This window comes from Pongo abelii, chromosome 15, assembly GCF_028885655.2.
Source record: "Pongo abelii isolate AG06213 chromosome 15, NHGRI_mPonAbe1-v2.0_pri, whole genome shotgun sequence".
Lineage (NCBI taxonomy): Eukaryota > Metazoa > Chordata > Mammalia > Primates > Hominidae > Pongo > Pongo abelii.
Genome location: NC_072000.2, coordinates 72048606 through 72066943, shown reverse-complemented (window position 1 = coordinate 72066943; position 18338 = coordinate 72048606). Strand labels below are relative to the sequence as shown.

Below are 18338 nucleotides of genomic sequence, written 5' to 3'. Positions count from 1 at the left end.
TCAAGAAAAGCAGAGAACTTCTGTGAGATACTATCCAAGATGATCATCCCCAAGACACAGTCATCAGATTCATCAAAGTCAAAATGAAGGAAAAAAATGTTAAAGGCAGCTAGAGAGAAGGGGCAAGTCACCACAAAGGGAACTCCATCAGGCGAACAGTGAACCTTTCAGCAGAAACTCTGCAAGCTGGAAGAGATTGGAGGACTATATTCAACATTCTTAAGGAAAAGAAATTCCAGTCATGAATTTCGTGTGTGTGTTTTGTGTGTGTGTGTATATGTGACAGGGTTTCACTCTGTCACCCAGGCTGGAGTGCAGTGGCATGATCACGGCTCACTGCAGCAATGATCTCCTGGGCCCAAGCAGTCCTCCCACCTCAGCCTCATGAGTAGCTGGGACTAGAGGCACATGCCACCATGCCCAGCTAATTTTAGCATTTTTTGTAGTGACAGGGTTTCATCATGTTGCCCCAGCTGGTCTCAAACTCCTGGGCTCAAGCGATCCACCTGCCTCAGCCTCCCAAAGTGCTAGGATTACAGGTGTGAGCCACCACACCCAGCCCCAACCAAGAATTTCATATGCAGCCAAACAAAGCAAAGGAGAAATAAGATCCTTTTCAGACAAACAAATGCTCAGGGAATTTGTTACCATTAGACCTGCCTTATGAGAGGTCCTGAAGGGAGTGTTAAATATAAAAAGGAAAGACCATCACCAGTCACTACAAAAACACACTTAACTCTCCCTCTCCCTCTGCCTCCCCCTCCCCCTCCCCTTCCCCCTCTCCCTCCCCTTCCCTCTCTCCCTCCCCTTCCCCCTCTCCCTCTCCGTCTCCCCTTTCTTCGGTCTCCCTCTCCTTCTTTTTTCCTCTCCCCTTTCTTCGGTCTCCCTCTGTTGCCAAAGCTGGACTGTACTGCCATGATCTCGGCTCGCTGCAACCTCCCTGCCTCGGGCTCCTGTGATTCTCCTGCCTCAGTCTGCCGAGTGCCTGGGATTGCCGGTGCGCGCCACCACGCCTGACTGGTTTTTGCATTTTTGGTGGAGATGGGGTTTCGCCCTGTTGACCGGGCTGGTCTCCAGCTCCTGGCCTCGAGTGATCTGCCCGCCTCAGCCTCCCGAGGTGCTGGGATTGCAGACGGAGTCTCGTTCACTCAATGCTCAATGTTGCTCAGGCTGGAGTGCAGTGGCGTGATCTCCACTCGCTACAACCTCCACCTCCCAACCGCCTGCCTTGGCCTCCTAAAGTGCTAAGATTACAGCCTCTGCCTGGCCGCCCCGTCTGGGAGATGAGGAGCACCTCTGCCCGACCGCCCCATCTGGGAAGTGAGGAGCGCCTCTGCCTGGCCACCACCCCGTCTGGGAGGAAGTGAGGAGTGCCTCTGCCCAGCCTCCCCATCTGGGAAGTGAGGAGAGCCTCTGCCCGGCCGCCCCGTCTGGGAGATGAGGAGCGCCTCTGCCCGGCCGCCACCCCGTCTGGGAAGTGAGGAGCGCCTCTGCCCGGCCACCCCATCTGGGAGGTGAGGAGCGCCTCTGCCTGGCTGCCCATCGTCTGGGAAGTGAGGAGCGCCTCTGCCCGGCCGCCCCGTCTGGAAAGTGAGGAGCGCCTCTGCCCAGCCGCCCCGTCTGGGAGGTGAGGAGCGCCTCTGCCCGGCCGCCACCCCGTCTGGGAGGTGAGGAGCGCCTCTGCCCGGCTGCCCCGTCTGGAAAGTGAGGAGCGCCTCTGCCCAGCCGCCCCGTCTGGGAGGTGAGGAGCGCCTCTGCCCGGCCGCCACCCCGTCTGGGAGGTGAGGAGCGCCTCTGCCCGGCCGCCCCGTCTGGGAGGTGAAGAGCGCCTCTGCCCAGCCGCCACCCCGTCTGGGAGGTGAGGAGCGCCTCTGCCCGGCCGCCCCGTCTGGGAGGTGAGGAGCGCCTCTGCCCGGCCGCCCCGTCTGGGAGGTGAGGAGCGCCTCTGCCCGGCCGCCCCGTCTGGGAGGTGAGGAGCGCCTCTGCCCGGCCGCCACCCCGTCTGGGAGGAAGTGAGGAGCGCCTCTGCCCGGCCACCCCATCTGGGAGGAAGTGAGGAGCGCCTCTGCCCAGCTGCCCCATCTGGGAAGTGAGGAGCACCTCTACCCGGCCGCTCCATCTGGGAAGTGAGGAGCGCCTCTGCCCGGCCGCCCCCTCTGGGAAGTGAGGAGCGCCTCTGCCCGGCCGCCCCCTCTGGGAGGTGAGGAGCGCCTCTGCCCGGCCGCCACCCCGTCTGGGAGGTGAGGAGCGCCTCTGCCCGGCTGCCCCGTCTGGAAAGTGAGGAGCGCCTCTGCCCAGCCGCCCCGTCTGGGAGGTGAGGAGCGCCTCTGCCCGGCCGCCACCCCGTCTGGGAGGTGAGGAGCGCCTCTGCCCGGCCGCCGCGTCTGGGAGGTGAAGAGCGCCTCTGCCCAGCCGCCACCCCGTCTGGGAGGTGAGGAGCGCCTCTGCCCGGCCGCCCCGTCTGGGAGGTGAGGAGCGCCTCTGCCCGGCCGCCCCGTCTGGGAGGTGAGGAGCGCCTCTGCCCGGCCGCCCCGTCTGGGAGGTGAGGAGCGCCTCTGCCCGGCCGCCACCCCGTCTGGGAGGAAGTGAGGAGCGCCTCTGCCCGGCCACCCCATCTGGGAGGAAGTGAGGAGCGCCTCTGCCCAGCCGCCCCATCTGGGAAGTGAGGAGCACCTCTACCCGGCCGCTCCATCTGGGAAGTGAGGAGCGCCTCTGCCCGGCCGCCCCCTCTGGGAAGTGAGGAGCGCCTCTGCCCGGCCGCCCCCTCTGGGAAGTGAGGAGCGCCTCTGCCCGGCCGCCCCCTCTGGGAAGTGAGGAGCGCCTCTGCCCGGCCGCCCCGTCTGGGAAGTGAGGAGCGCCTCTGCCCGGCCACCCATCGTCTGGGAAGTGAGGAGCGCCTCTGCCTGGCCACCCATCGTCTGGGAGGTGAGGAGCGCCTCTGCCCAGCCGCCCCGTCTGGGAAGTGAGGAGCGCCTCTGCCCGGCTGCCCCGTCTGGGAGGTGAGGAGTGCCTCTGCCTGGCTGCCACCCCGTCTGGGAGGAAGTGAGGAGCGCCTCTGCCTGGCCGCCCCGTCTGGGAAGAAGTGAGGAGCGTCTCTGCCCGGCCGCCCCATCTGGGAAGTGATGAGCGCCTCTGCCCGGCCGCCCATCATCTGGGAGGTGAGCAGCGCCTCTGCCCGGCCGCCCCATCTGGGAAGTGAGGAGGACCTCTGCCCGGCCGCCCCATCTGGGAGGTGAGGAGCGCCTCTGCCCGGCCGCCCCATCTGGGAGGTGAGGAGCGCCTCTGCCCGGCCACCCCGTCTGGGAGGTGAGGAGCCCCTCTGCCCGGCCGCCCCGTCTAGGAGGTGAGGAGCGCCTCTGCCTGGCTGCCACCCCGTTTGGGAGGAAGAGAGGAGCGCCTCTGCCCGGCCGCCCCGTCTGGGAGGTGAGGAGCGCCTCTGCCCGGCCGCCCCGTCTGGGAGGTGAGGAGCGCCTCTGCCCGGCTGCCCTGTCTGGGAGGTGAGGAGCGCCTCTGCCCGGCCACCCTGTCTGGGAGGTGTACCCAACAGCTCCGAAGAGACAGCGACCATCGGGAGTGGGCCATGAGGATGATGGCGGTTTTGTTGAAAAGAAGGGTGGAAGTGTGGGGAAAGGAAGGAGAGATCAGACTGTTGCTGTGTCTGTGTAGAAAGAGGTGGGCATAGGAGACTCCATTTTGTTCTGACTAGGAGAAATTCTTCTGCCTTGGGATGCTGTTGATCTATGGCCTTTCCCCCAGCCCCCTGCTCTCTGAAACATGTGCTGTGTCAACTCAGGGTTAAATGGATTAAGGGCGGTGCAAGATGTGCTTTGTTAAACAGATGCTTGAAGGCAGCATGCTCGTTAAGAGTCATCACCACTCCCTAATCTCAAGTACCCAGGGACACAAACACTGCAGAAGGCCGCAGGGACCTCTGCCTAGGAAAACCAGAGACCTTTGTTCATGTGTTTATCTGCTGACCTTCTCTCCACTATTATCCTATGACCCTGCCATATCCCCCTCTCCGAGAAACACCCAAGAATGATCAATAAATACTTAATTTAAAAAAAAAAGAAAAAAAAGAATGTACCAGCTTCATGAAAAAATAAATAAACAAAACACACTTAAGTACATAGACCATTGCCACTATAAAGCAACAACACAAACAAGTCTGCATAATAACCAGCTAACAACATAATGACAATATCAAATCCACATGTCAATATTAACGTTGAATGTAAACAGGCTAAATGCCCCAATGAAAAGGCGCAGAGTGGCAAGTTGGACAAAGAGTCAACACCCAATGGTGTGCTATCTTCAAGAGACCCATCTCACATGCAATGACACCCATAAGCTCAAAATAAAGGGATGGAGAAAAATCTACCAAGCAAACAGAAAATAGAAAAAAAGTAGGGGTTGCTATTATAACAGACAAAGCCGACTTTAAACCACTAAAGATAAAAAAAGACAAAAATGGTTTCCAGCTTCACCCATGTCCCTATAAAGGACATGAACTCATCATTTTTGAAGGGGAACATCACACACTGGGGCCTGTTGTGGGGTGGGGGAAGGGGGAGGGATAGCATTAGGAGATATACCTAATGTAAATGACGAGTTAACGGGTGCAGCACACCAACATGGCACATGTATACATATGTAACAAACCTGCACGTTGTGCACATGTACCCTAGAACTTAAACTATAATAAAAAATATATATATTATATATATATATAAGACAAAGAAGGGCACTACATAATGGTAAAGCATTCAATTCAACAAAAAGACCTAATTATCCTATATATGCAGCAAACATAGGAGCACCCAGGTTCGTAAAGCAAGTTCTTAAAGACTTATGAAGAGACTGCATAGTAATAGTGTGAGATTTCAACACCCCACTGACATTATAAGACAGATCATTAAGACAGAAAACTAATAAATTCAAGACCTGAACTCAACACTTGATCAAATGAACCTAGTAGACATCTACAGAACTCTCCACCCAAAAACAGCAGAATATACATTATTTTCATCTGTACAGGGCACATGTTCTAACACTGACCACACGATCAACCATAAAACAATCGTCAACAAATTAAAAAAAAAACTGCAATCATACCAGTCACACTCTTGGACCACAGCACAATAAAAATAGAAATCAATACTAAGAAAATCACTTAAAACCATACAATTACATGGAAATAAACAACCTGCTCCTGAGTGACTTTCGGGTAAACAATGGAATTAAGGCAGAAATCAAGAAATTCTTTGAAACTAACGAGAATAAAGATACAACATACCAGAATCTCTGGGACACAGCTACAGCAGTGTTAAGAGGAAAGTTTATACTGTTAAAAGCCCATATCAGAAAGTTCAAAAGTTCTCAAGTGAATAACCTAACATCTCACCTAGAGGAAACAGAGAAGCAAGAGCAAACCAACCCCAAAGCTAGCAGAAGATAAGAAATAACCAAAATCAGAGCTGAACTGAACAACACTGAGATGCAAAAAAAATAATAATAATAATTAAAAAGATCAAAGAATCAAGGAGTTTGTTCCTTGAAAGAATATATAAGATATACTGCTAGCTAGACTAATAAGAAAAAAAAAAGATCCAAATAAACAATCAGAAATGACAAAGGTGATATTCCATCGACCCCACAGAAATACAAAAAACCCTCAGAGAACTACTACAAACACCTCTATGTACACCAACTAGAAAACCTAGAAGAAATGCATAAATTCCTGGAAACATGCAACCTCCCAAGATTGAACCAGAAAGAAATTAAACTAACGAACAGACCAATAATGAGGTCCGAAATTGAATTAAGTAACAAAAAGCCTACCAAGCAGAAAAATCCCAGGACCAGACATGTTCACGGCCTAATTCTACCAGATGTATAAAGAAGCGCTTATACCATTCCTACTGACAATGTTCCAAAAAACTGAGAAAGAGGGACTCCTCAATAACTCATTCTATAAGACCAGTATCAGCCTGACACCAAAATCTGGCAGAGACACAATGTAAAAGAAAGTATTGTGGGCGAGGGGGGAGGGATAGCATTAGGAGATATACCTAATGCTAAATGACGAGTTAATGGGTGCAGCACACCAACATGGCACATGTATACATATGTAACAAACCTGCACGTTGTGCACATGTACCCTAAAACTTAAAGTATAATAATAATAAAATTTTTTAAAAAAAGAAAGCGTCAGGTCAATATCACTGATGAACATGGATGCAAAAATCTGCAAGAAAATATGAGCAAACTGAATCCAGCAACACATCAAAAAGTTAATACATCATGATTAAGTAAGCTTTATTCCTGAGATGCAGGGCTAGTTCAACATATGCAAATCAATAAATGTTATTCACAACATAAACAGATTTAAAGCAAAAACCATATGATCATCTCCATAGACACAGAAAAAGCTGTCAACATAATCCAACACCCCTTCATGATAAAAACCCTCAACAGACTAGGCATCGAAATGAACATACCTCAAAATACTAAGACCCATTTATGACAAATTCACAGCCAACATCATTCTAAACAGGCAAAATCTGGGAAAACTAGAACAAGACAAGGATGCCCAGTCTCACCACTCCTATTCAACATAGTACAGGAAGTCCTAGCCAGAGCAATCAGGCAAGAGAAAGAAATAAGGCTGGGCACGGTGGCACATGCCTGTAATCCCAGAATTTTGGGAGGCCTAGACGGGCAGATCACTTGAGGTCAGGAGTTCAAGACCAGCTTGGCCAATATGGTGAAACCCCATCTCTACTAAAAATATAAAAATTAGCTGGGAGTGGTGGTGCAAGCCTATAGTCCCAGCTACTTGAAAGGCTGAGACAAGAGAAGGTGAGGAGGTGAGGTTGCAGTGAACCAAGATCGTGCCACTGCACTCCAGCCTAGGTGACAGAGTGAGACTTCATCTCAAAAAGGAAAAAAAAAAAGGAAAGAAATAAAAGGCATCAAAATAGAAAAAGAAAAAGTAAAATCATCTCTCTTCACTGACAATATGATTCTATACCTAGAAAACCCTAAAGACTGCTCCAAAAGGCTCCCAGAACTGATAAATGACTTTAGTAAAGTTGAAGGCTACAAAATCAATGCACAAAAATCAGTGGCTTTTCTATACACCAATAACATTCCAGCTGAGAGCCAAGTCAAAAATATAATCCCATTTACAATAGCTACACAAAAAAATAAAATATCTAGGAATACATCTAACCAAGGAGGTGAATGATCTCTGGAAGGAGAACTACAAAACACTGCTACAAGAAATCATAGATGATACAAACAAATGAAAAAACATTCCATATTCAGGGATTTGAAGAATCAATACCGTTAAAATGGCATATTTCCCAAAGCAATGTACAGATTCAAATTACCAATGTCATTTCACAGAGTTAGAAAAAACTATTCTAACATTCATATGGGAAGTTAGAGTCTGAAAAGCCAAAGCAATCCTAAGCAAAGAGAACAAAGCTAGAGGCATCACACTACCTGACTTCAAACTATAGCAACCAAAACGGCATGGTACTAGTACAAAAACAGACACAGTGGTCAATGGAACAGAATAGAGAACCCAGAAATGAAACCACACACTTACAACCTCTGATCTTTGACAAAGTCAACAAAAATAAAAAATGGGGAAAGGACTCCCTATTCAACAAATGCTACTGAGATTACCAGCTAGCCATATGCAGAATAATTAAACTGGACCCCTACCTTTTATCATATACAAAAATTAACTCAAGATGGATCAACAATTTAAATGTAAGACCCAATCCATAAAAATCCTAGAAGAAAACCAAGGAAAATCCATTCTGGACATCAGCCTTGGCAAAGAACTAATGGCTAAGACCTGAAAAATATTCTAACAGAAACAAAAATTGTCAAGTGGTACCTAACTAAAGAGCTTCTGCACAGCAAAAGAAACTATCAACAGAATAAATGGACACCCTACAGAATAGGAGAAAGTATTCACAAACTAGGCATGTGACAAAGGTCTAATATCCAGATTCTATAAGGAACTTAAACAAATCAACAAGCAAAAAACGACCCCATTAAAAGTGGGCAAAGGACATGAACAGACACTTCTCAAAAGAAGACATACACGTGGCCATCAAATATATGAAAAAATGCTCAACATCCCTAATCATTAGAGAAATGCAAATCAAAACCACAATGAGATACCATCTCACACCAGCCAGAATGGCTATTATTAAGAAGTCAAAATGGCCAGGCACAGTGGCTCATGCCTATAATCTCAGCAATTTGGGAGGCTGAGGTGGGCGGATCATTTGAGGCCAGGAGTTTGAGACCAGCCTGGCCAACATGGTGAAACCCCATCTCTACTAAAAAATAAAAAGAAAAATTAGCTGGGCATGGTGGCAGACACCTGTAATCCCAGCTACTCAGGAGGCTGAGGCACGAGAATCGCTTGAACCTGGGAGGCAGAGGATGCAGTGAGCCGAAAGTGCCACTGCCCTCCAGCCTGGGCAACAGAATGAGACTCTGTCCCAAAAAAAAAAAAAAAAAAAAGTCAAAAAATAATAAATGCTGGCAAGGCAGCAGAGAAAATGGAATGCTTATACACTGTAGGTGGAAATATAAATTAGTTCAACCACTGTGAAAAGGAGTTTGGAGATCTCCCAAAGAACTTAAAACAGAGCTACCATTTGACCCAGCAATCTCATTGCTGGATATATACCCAAAGGAAAATAAATCACTCTACCAAAAAGACATATGCACTAGTATGTTCACTGCCACAGTATCCACAATAGCAAAGACATGGAATCAACCTAAGTGCCCATCCGTGGTAGAGTAGATAAAGAAAATGTGGTAAATATATACCATGGACTACTACACAGCCATAAAAAGAACAAAATCATGTCCTTTGCAGCAACATGGATGCAGCTCTTGGTCATTATCCTAAGTGAATTAACACAGGAACAGAAAACCAAAGACTGCATGTTCTCACTTATAAGTGGGAGCTAAATATTGGGTATACATGGACACAAAGATGGGAACAATCAACACTGGAGATTATTAGAAGGAGGAAGAAGGGAGCAGGGAAAAAGGCTAAAAAAACTACCTATTGGGGACTATGTTCAGTACCTGAGAGATGGTATAAATCGTACCCCAAACCTCAGCATCACGCAATATACCAATGTAACAAACCTGTACATATACCCCCTGAACCTAAAATAAGATAGGGCACCCAATTATTAGAGAATAATCATTCTTTTCAAGCACACGTGCAACATTTATCAAAGTTGATCACATATTTAACCTTAAAAGATGTCTCAGGGAACTTCAAAGAATCAATATCATGCAAAGTTATCTGACAAAAATGCAATTAGATTAATAATGTAATTAAAATAAATATTTTTAATTAAGTAATTTCGATATTTTAAAATTCCAAATGATACATGAGTCAAAGAAGCAATTGTGATGGGAATGTTTAAATACTTTTAGAACAGAATGTAAATACTATATATCAAAATAGAATACTTCAAGAAAAATTCAGTCTTAAAAGGTCAGAGTAAAAAGAAAAACTGAAAATTAATAGATTAAATATCTAATTTAAGAAGTTAGAAAAAAAGAATAACCCCACAAAAAAATTAAATAAAAGGAGATAATAAGAAAATGGCAGAAATAAAGGAGGTAGAAGATGAAGAAATAATAGAGAGGACCAACAAAGAACAACAAAATGCAGAGTTCTTTAAAACGATGACATACATACTCAAACTTCTGACAAGATTTTTTTTAAAAGAGAGGGAGAAATAAAACAAAGTAAGTAATATCAGAAATGGAAAGGGGGACAAAAACCACATGTAAAACCAGATTTAAGAGCTGGAAGATTATAATGAATAACTTTATTATAATAAATTTGAAAACATAAAGAAAATGGACAAATTCCTAAAAATCTCATTCACTGAAACTAATCAAGAAGAAATAGAAAACCTGATTAGTCCTATAATCATTAAAGGAATTGAATTTTTAAAAAATCTTCTCAGAATGAAAAATATCAAGACCAGACAATTTTTCAGAAAAGTTCTACCAAATCTTCAAGGAACAAATAATTCCCATCATATGCAAACTATTGCAGAATATTAAAAAAAGAGATATTCCATAATCCATTCTACCAAACTAGTATAAGATAAATACTAATTCAGACAAAGACACTACTAAAAGGAAAATTACAGCTCAATATCCATCCTAAATATTGAAAAATCTTAAATATTAACAAACTGAATCCAACAGTTTATAAAAAAAGATAATATATCATGACCAACTTGAACTTGTTCCAAAAATGCAATAGTAGTTTAACATCAGAAAAATCTGTTAAATGTTTCTCACCACGCTATTAGACCAAAGAAGAAATAATACAATCATTTCAATCAATGCAGAAAAAAAGTTTTTGATAAAATGTAACACCAAATTAGTATTTTAGCTAGGAAATGAAGGACAGTTCCTTATTTCTGATCAAGGATATCTACTTACAGCAAACATCACAGGTTCTTTTTTTTACTTTTTTATCTAGAAATAATTTTAAACTTACAGGAAAATGGTATTAATAAAAACAGAAGGCCAGGCGCAGTAGCTCACACCTGTAACCCCAACACTTTGGGAGGCCAGGGCAGAAGGGATCACTTGAGGTCAGGAGTTCAAGACCAGTCTGGGCAACATAGCAAGCCCTCCTCTCTACAAAAGATTTAAAAAATTAGCCAGGCATGGTGGTGCACACCTGTAGTCCTAGCTACTTGGGAGGCTGAGGAAGGAGGATCATTTCAGCCCAGGAGTTTGAAGCTGCAGTGAGCTATGGTTGTGCCACTGCACTCCAGCCTAGGTGACACAGCTAGACCATGTATCTTTTTTTTTAATTTAAAATAAAAATAAATTAAAAATAAATAAAAACAAAATACAGAATATATATATGCATTCTTTTCCCACATCCACCCACTGTTAACATTTTGCCCAATTTACTTTATCGTTTTGCTAGCTCTCTCTTACCTCCACATGTGTGTATGTGCATGTGCATGTATGATACACAGTATGAAATCAGTATGTCAATCTACACTCCCATTTTTATTGCAGCACTATTCACAGTACCCAAGAGATGGAATCAACCTAAGTGTCCATCAACAGACAAATGGATAAGTATGTGGTACATACACGCAATGGAGTACTATTTCAGCCATAAAAAAGAATGAGATTCCGTCATCTGCAACAACATGGATGGAATTGAAGGTCATTATGTTGAGTAAAATGTCAGACACAGAAAGACAAACCTTGTATGTTCTCACTCATATGTAGAAGCTAAAAAAATTGATCTCATAGAAGTGGAGAGTAGAATAGTGGTTACTAGAGGCTGAGATGGTTAGAGGGAGACAGCGAAAGGTTGGTTAGCAGTTATAAATTATAGCAAGATAGGAGGAATAAGTCTTAGTTTTCTATAGCACTTTAGGGAAACTATAATTTACAACAATTTATTATATATTTTCAAATAGCTAGAAGAGGGGCTTTTGGATGTTCCCAACACACAAAAAAAATGATAAATGCTTGAAGTGATGGATATGCCGATTACCCTGATTTGATCATTATACATTGTACACACATATCAAAATATCAAACTGTACCCCATAAATATATACAATTATTGTATCAATTAAAAATTGTAATAAAAGCAAAAAAAAACTCTTTGTTTGAAGATAAATTGATATACTCCCTGTACTCAGTTGAAAAACAAAAAACAAAAAAGATTGAAGAAGCTACCTGTAGCTAGAATAGAAAGGAGAGAATTTGCCCCCACTAAAGAGTCAAAGTATTTATATTCCTATTCCAAGTCAGCCAATTAGATAACAACAAAACACCTAAAAGGCTTGTAACTTCTGTTTGGATTTTAAAAAATAATTAATAAAAGCTAAGTGAAAAAGTATTAAAAATTATTCTAAAATTTAAAAAGTAAAAAGAATTTCCCAGTTAATCTTCCTTAAGTTCAATGTTTTTGCTATTTAAATAAGTAAGTTTACGACTGTGGATCACATTGTAATAAACCTCATTTAAGCAAGTGGAACTTCAGCCCAAAAAGTTTATGTAAAATCATATGATTCTGGCACCACCTGGTGGCAGTATATTCCAAAAGAAGGGGTGTGTGTGTGTGTGTGTGTGTGTGTGTGTGTGTGTGTGTGTGTGTGTGTGTGTGTGTGTGTGTGTGTGTGTGTGTGTGTGTGTGTGTGTGTGTGTGTGTGTGTGTGTGTGTGTGTGTGTGTGTGTGTGTGTGTGCATTTTTATTAATAACAAATTCACTCGTTTATTTACCAACTATTTAATAGGCATCTGCTAGGCGTACTTCATATAAATCTTTAAATCTCTCTTGGAAGACAGGAAATAAAATATAGTACCTAAAACAGGGTCTCTATCTCCAAGGAAAAAAAATCCAGTCAAATTATGACTATCAGAATGTAAGAAAATAATCTGTTCTTGTTTAGAAGTTTCCTGAAAGTATTTATGCCCCTAGAACTTTCAAGCAAGAGGTCCTCAGGAGTGCACTGATAAACATTGTCTATCAAGTCACCACATTGCAAGCAGTTTTCAAGGAAAATAACTGCAGTGGCTTTAAAATGCCCTCAAATTCCTGACACTTCTTCCTTCAAAAGGTTGGCCAGGTGTAGTGGCTCACACCTGTAATCCCAGCACTTTGGGAGGCCCAGATGGGTGGATCACCTGAGGTCAGGAGTTCGAGACTAGCCTGGACAACATGGTGAAGCCCCATCTCTAGTAAAAATACAAAAAATTAGCCAGGTATGGTGATGTGTGCCTGCAATCCCAGCTACTCACCTGAACCTGGGAGGCAGAGGTTGCAGTAAGCCAAGATTGTGCCACTGCACTTCAGCCTGGGCAACAGAGCAAGACTCTGTCTCAAAAAAAAAAAAAAAAAAGTAGAGGCTAATTTCCCTTTCCTTAAATGTAGGCTTGACTTAATGACTCACTTCTAATGACGAAAAGTGGCAGAAGTAGTGGTGTGTAACTTCCACAGCGAGGTTGCCAAAGATATCACCACTTCCATCTTGCCTTCTTCGAGACCACTCACCTGGGAGAAGTCAGCCATCATGTCATAAGACTCAAGAAGCCTGTGGAGAGCCTACCTGGGGAAGCACTGTGGCCTCCTGCCAACCACCAGCACTCATTTGCCAGTCATGTAAGTGGGCCCCTCAGAAACAGATCCTACAGCCCCTACCAAGCTTCAGATGACTGCATCCCTCACCAACAATGCTGAGCTAAGCCACTCGCAAAGAAACTAAGAAATAACCAATGTTTATTGTTTTAAGCCACTTAGTTTTGGGATAATTTGTTATGCAACAGTATTAACTAATCCAATAACCTATCACTTCCTAGAAGAAATTTTATCTATAACAGAAAGTAAAAACAGCTCACTTTAGTTTAATACTATAATTTTTCCATATGTTAATAAAAGTTTAAATTGTCCTTCCTAATTTATAAGGAGTGATCCTTTTTTAATTCCCCCAATTGTTTCATAATATTATTTCATAATATTTACCACTTTCTTTTTTTTGAGACAGGGTCTTGCTCTGTCACCCAGGCTGGAATGCAGTGGTGTGACCATAGCTCACTGCAGCCTTGACCTCCCTGGCTCAAGGTCAGCCTCCTGAGTAGCTAGGACCATAAGCATGCACCACCACATATGGCTAAATGGTTTCTGGTTTGTTTGTTTTTTCGTTTTTTTTTTTTTTTTGGGTAAAGACAGGGTCTTGCCTTGTTGCTCAAAGTGCTGGGATTATAGGCATGATATAATCATATATAAAAAATGTATAATGTTATTTACATGCATACATATTACATATATGACATGTGTATATATTACATATGTGACATGTGTGTACATATAAATATATGTATGCATGTATATATGTATATATAACATATACGTATGCATTATATATAAAACACATATATAAACACACCCAGCAATATTTATCACTTTCTAAGTTAATTCAATGAAATAGCAACCTAAGTAGATTTTAATCAGTCAGCAAGGATTTTGTTTTTAACATCTCTGTTTGCAGAACAACCACACTAAGTACTGAGTGGAGAACCATATCCTTGAAGTACTTATAATTTATTTCAGATTACTGTTCCAGAAATAATTTATGTTTTTTAACTAAACTTTTTCCCTAGCTCTGAAGATTATAGGTCAATGGAAGAAGGTATGAAAAATTTTTCCTTTACCTCTGTGAGGGATCCACAAGCCACACCACCATGCAGGGCTTCGTCCAAAGCAGAAAGGGTAGTAGATAAGAACGCTGGTGAGAAATCAGCAGCCCTTTGTGCTTTTATCCCATAAGCCTGAACAAGAAAATGATTAAGTTTTTTTTCAACCTCTATATATATTCAAAAACATAAACCAACTTTAATTCTCTAAATTTTAGCAACTTTAACCCTAATCCATCCTTTTCCCTTCTATTATTTATTTGTTCAACAAATATTTACTCTGTGCCAGGGACTGTGCTAGATTACGGGGATATGACCTAACAGAAAGAGACGCTGCCCTCACAGTCTTGTGAAGTCAACCAGGGACTATGAAATTAGGACTAGAAACCAGGCAATTACAACACAATTAATAAGAGATATTGTAATAGGGAAAGTATAACTGATACAGATTTTGGAAACTTAATGGAATTGCTGGATGCCTGAGCTAAAATCTGAAAGAGCTGTTAGGTAAGCAAAGGAAATGTGACTATTCCTGCCAAAGAGGACAAAATGTACAAAGAAAGGTCAAGAAGCAAGAGAGGAAACAGGGACTAACACAAACTGTAAATATACAGTTCATTTAGAATGGCTGAAAGATGGAGTGTGGGTGCAGCACAGCAAGCAATGAGGCTAGAGAAGTAAGTAGGGGCCTAACCATAAACAGCCCTGTTGAAGATGCAAAAAGGAGTGGCATGAACAAGTTATTTCAAACTTGGGTTCGTTTGTGAAGAACAGTGTGAAGGAAGGTGTGATAGGCTGAGAAATGACCCCCCATCCCCACCCCTGGATATCCAAATCAAATCTCCAGAACCTGTCTGTGAATATTACATTATTTGCAAAATGGGTGTTTGCAGATGTGATTAACTTAAAGACCTTGAGATGAAGGGATAATCATGGATTATCCAGATGGACCCTAAATACCCACACTAATAAAAGAGAGGCAGAGGGAATTCAATACACACAGGAAAAGGTTATGTGAAGATGGTATAGAGAGAGAAGCAGCCACAAGCCAAGGAATGCTAATGGCCACCAAAAGCTGAAAGAGGAAAGGAACGGATAATCCCCTAGAACCTCTGGAGAGAATGCAGCTCTGCCTACACCTTAATTTTGAACCTCTGAACTCCAAAACTGTAAGAGAATAAATTTCTGTTGTCTGAAGCCACCCAGGGTGTGATTTGTATTAGAACTGCCACAGGAAACTAATACAACAAATTATAATTTCAAAGACATACTCAGATTAGTTTGTGAAGAACAGCTTGAAGCTGGGAGATCTGTCAGGAAGACATTACAGTCATTCCAAAGAAAAATAATGGTAGCTAGAAGAAGGTAACAGTAGTGGGGATAAAAACTTTTGGTACTAGCAACTATATCTAAAGCCAGGTACACAGTACAACAGTCCCCCTTATCCACGGTTTCACTTCCCATGTTTCAGTTACCCCTGGTCAACATTGATCTGAAAATATTAAATGGATAATTCCAGAAATAATTCGTAAGTTTTAAATTGCACACAGCTCTGAGTAGCATGGTGAAATCTCACATCATCCCACCTGGATGTGAATCATCCCTTTGCCAAGTGTATACACACCGTAGACACTCCCTGCCCATTAGTCAGTATCTCAGTTATCATCTCAGTTATCAGATCCAAAAAACGTAGTATACATATAGTTCAGTACTATCCAAATTTTCAAACATCCACTGAGGGTCTTGAAACATATTCCCTGTGAACAAGGGGAGAAACACTACATATCTGAAGTTTTTCCAATATAATACAGTTCTGAAATTCTCCTTTTCTTTGTTCAAGACAGAGTCTCACTCTGTCACCCGGGCTGGAGTGCAGTGATGCGATCTCAGCTCACTACAACCTCCACTTCCTGGGTTAAAGCAATTCTCCTGCCTCAGCCTCCCAAGTAACTGGGATTACAGGTGCCTGCCACCATACCCGGCTAATTTTTGCATTTTTAGTAGAGATGGGGTTTTGCCATGTTGGCCAGGCTGGTCTCGAACTCCCGCCCTCAAGTGACCTGACCGCCTCGGCCTCCCAAAGTGCTGGGATTACAGGTGTGAGCCACTGCACCTGGCCCGAAATTCTCCTTTCTTATCCTTGGTGTTGTGTTTGTCCACAAGAAATTATACAAAGAATTCTGGTGATTTCATTTGTTGGTTTTGATCATTCGGATGTATTTAGAACTACAAAAGTTAATACTCTATAAGGAAAATTGTTTTCTAAATTACTTTTATTAATCTTCTGGACTATTAAAATTTTACCTGATTTTTAAAAGATGTTTATTTTCTAATGTTCCTTTTATTCTTTTAAGGGCTTTTGACAACCTCCCTTTGTTAATGGTCTGCTTTACATTTCAGTTTAGTTTTGCCTGCTCCAGAGCACTGTCCAATCGCTATGCTAGGATATGGAGCAAATAACATCAGCCCCTCTTAGATATTGCTGCGTTTCAGGAATCACGAACAGTAAGGAAAAGGCAAGGATAGGAAGCTAATGAACATTTGTTGCACGTCTACTATGTGCTGTATTAAGTACTTTACATACATTATTTCATTTACACACAGGTATAATTATCTCCATTTCGCAAATGGTAAAAATACTGAGACTTAGAGATTTGCCAGATATTACTGCAAGGGGACAAACAAGAACTGTTGTTGCTTTTTTCCTAAAGAACATAACTTACCTAAAGCAAATTTGGAAAGAAAAAAAAAAAGTTAAAGAAAACAGAAGTCAGTAAAAAATTCCACAATCCTGAGATAACCATTATTAACAATATACACCAAATACCTTTATAACGGTCATTTTAATAAAATTGGCATGTATACTATATACAATTTTGTAGCCTGCTTTTTTCACTAAGCATTTATATCCTGGGCATTTCTCCTGTTATTAAAAATTATTGGCTGGGCATGATGGCTCATGCCTGTAATCCCAGCACTTTGGGAGGCTAAGGCAGGAGGATCACTTGCAGCCAGGATTTCAAGACCAGCCTGGGCATCACAGCAAGACCCTGTCTCTATAAAAATAAATACATAAATAAATATTTTTCAAAGATTTTAGTGCCTACGTAATATTCCCTAACATAAATGTAATACAATTTATCTCCTTCCTTACTATTATTATTGTTTCCAATTTTTTGATATAAGAAATATTTTAGTCGGCATCCTTACATAGACATTTTTGTCTATAACCTATCATCAGGCAACGTGGACGCATGTGGGGATACTTTCTCAAACATGCAAAGGCAGCCCAATCTGTCAAAATTAAAGCACTTCACTTGCAATTTTAAGTGTAATTTCTAGAATAATAGATTCGGTAAGTCAAAAAAAGAATAATCGGCTGGCCGCGGTGGCTCACGCCTGTAATCCCAGCATTTTGGGAGGCCGAGGCGGGCATATCACCTGAGGTCGAGAGTTCAAGACCAGCCTGACGAACATGGAGAAACCCCATTTCTACTAAAAATACAAAAAAAAATAAATTAGCCGGGCATGGTAGCACATGCCTGTAATCCCAGCTACTCAGGAGGCTGAGGCAGGATCATCACTTGAACCCGGGAGGTGGAGGTTGCAGTGAGCCAAGATCGTGCCACTGCACTCCAGCCTGGGCAACAAGAGCAAAACTCCGTCTCAAAAAAAGGAATAAAATGAACTAACAGAACAAAACTTCAGAAAAGTAGTATGTATATAAATGAGACAAAGAAGAGTTTTGTGATATGACACTATCAATTTTTCTTCTACTTTGGTGGCTGCTTCTTCTCAGACTCATTATCATCTAATCTGACCTGTAACTGTTGGCATCACTCAGGTTTCAGGCTAAGTACACTTATCGTCTTACTGTATGCACTTTATAGGCAATCACTCATCCATTCCGATAGCTTTAACTATCATATTTACACCAATGACTCCCACGTGCATGCCTCGCCTTCAAGGTCCAGGTCCATATATTTAACTGCCTACTTCCCATCTTCACTAAATGTTTTATAAACATCTTAAATTAGACAAGTACTGGCCGGGGGTGGTGGTTCACGCCTGTAATCCCAGCACTTTGGGAGGCT

The 18338-nt window shown here is 42.8% G+C and overlaps 1 protein-coding gene across 20 annotated transcripts in view; it reads right to left on the bottom strand.

Moving 5' to 3' along the window:
* The window catches only part of RAD51B (RAD51 paralog B), a 799436-nt gene that overhangs the window by 769720 nt on the left and 11378 nt on the right, over window positions 1–18338 (bottom strand). For all 20 annotated transcript variants that reach the window (XM_054530766.2, XM_063715899.1, XM_063715902.1 and 17 more), the window contains one exon: window positions 14263–14379. In XM_054530766.2, the coding sequence (XP_054386741.2) occupies window positions 14263–14379 (117 nt within the window). The remainder of the gene's footprint in view (window positions 1–14262; window positions 14380–18338) is intronic.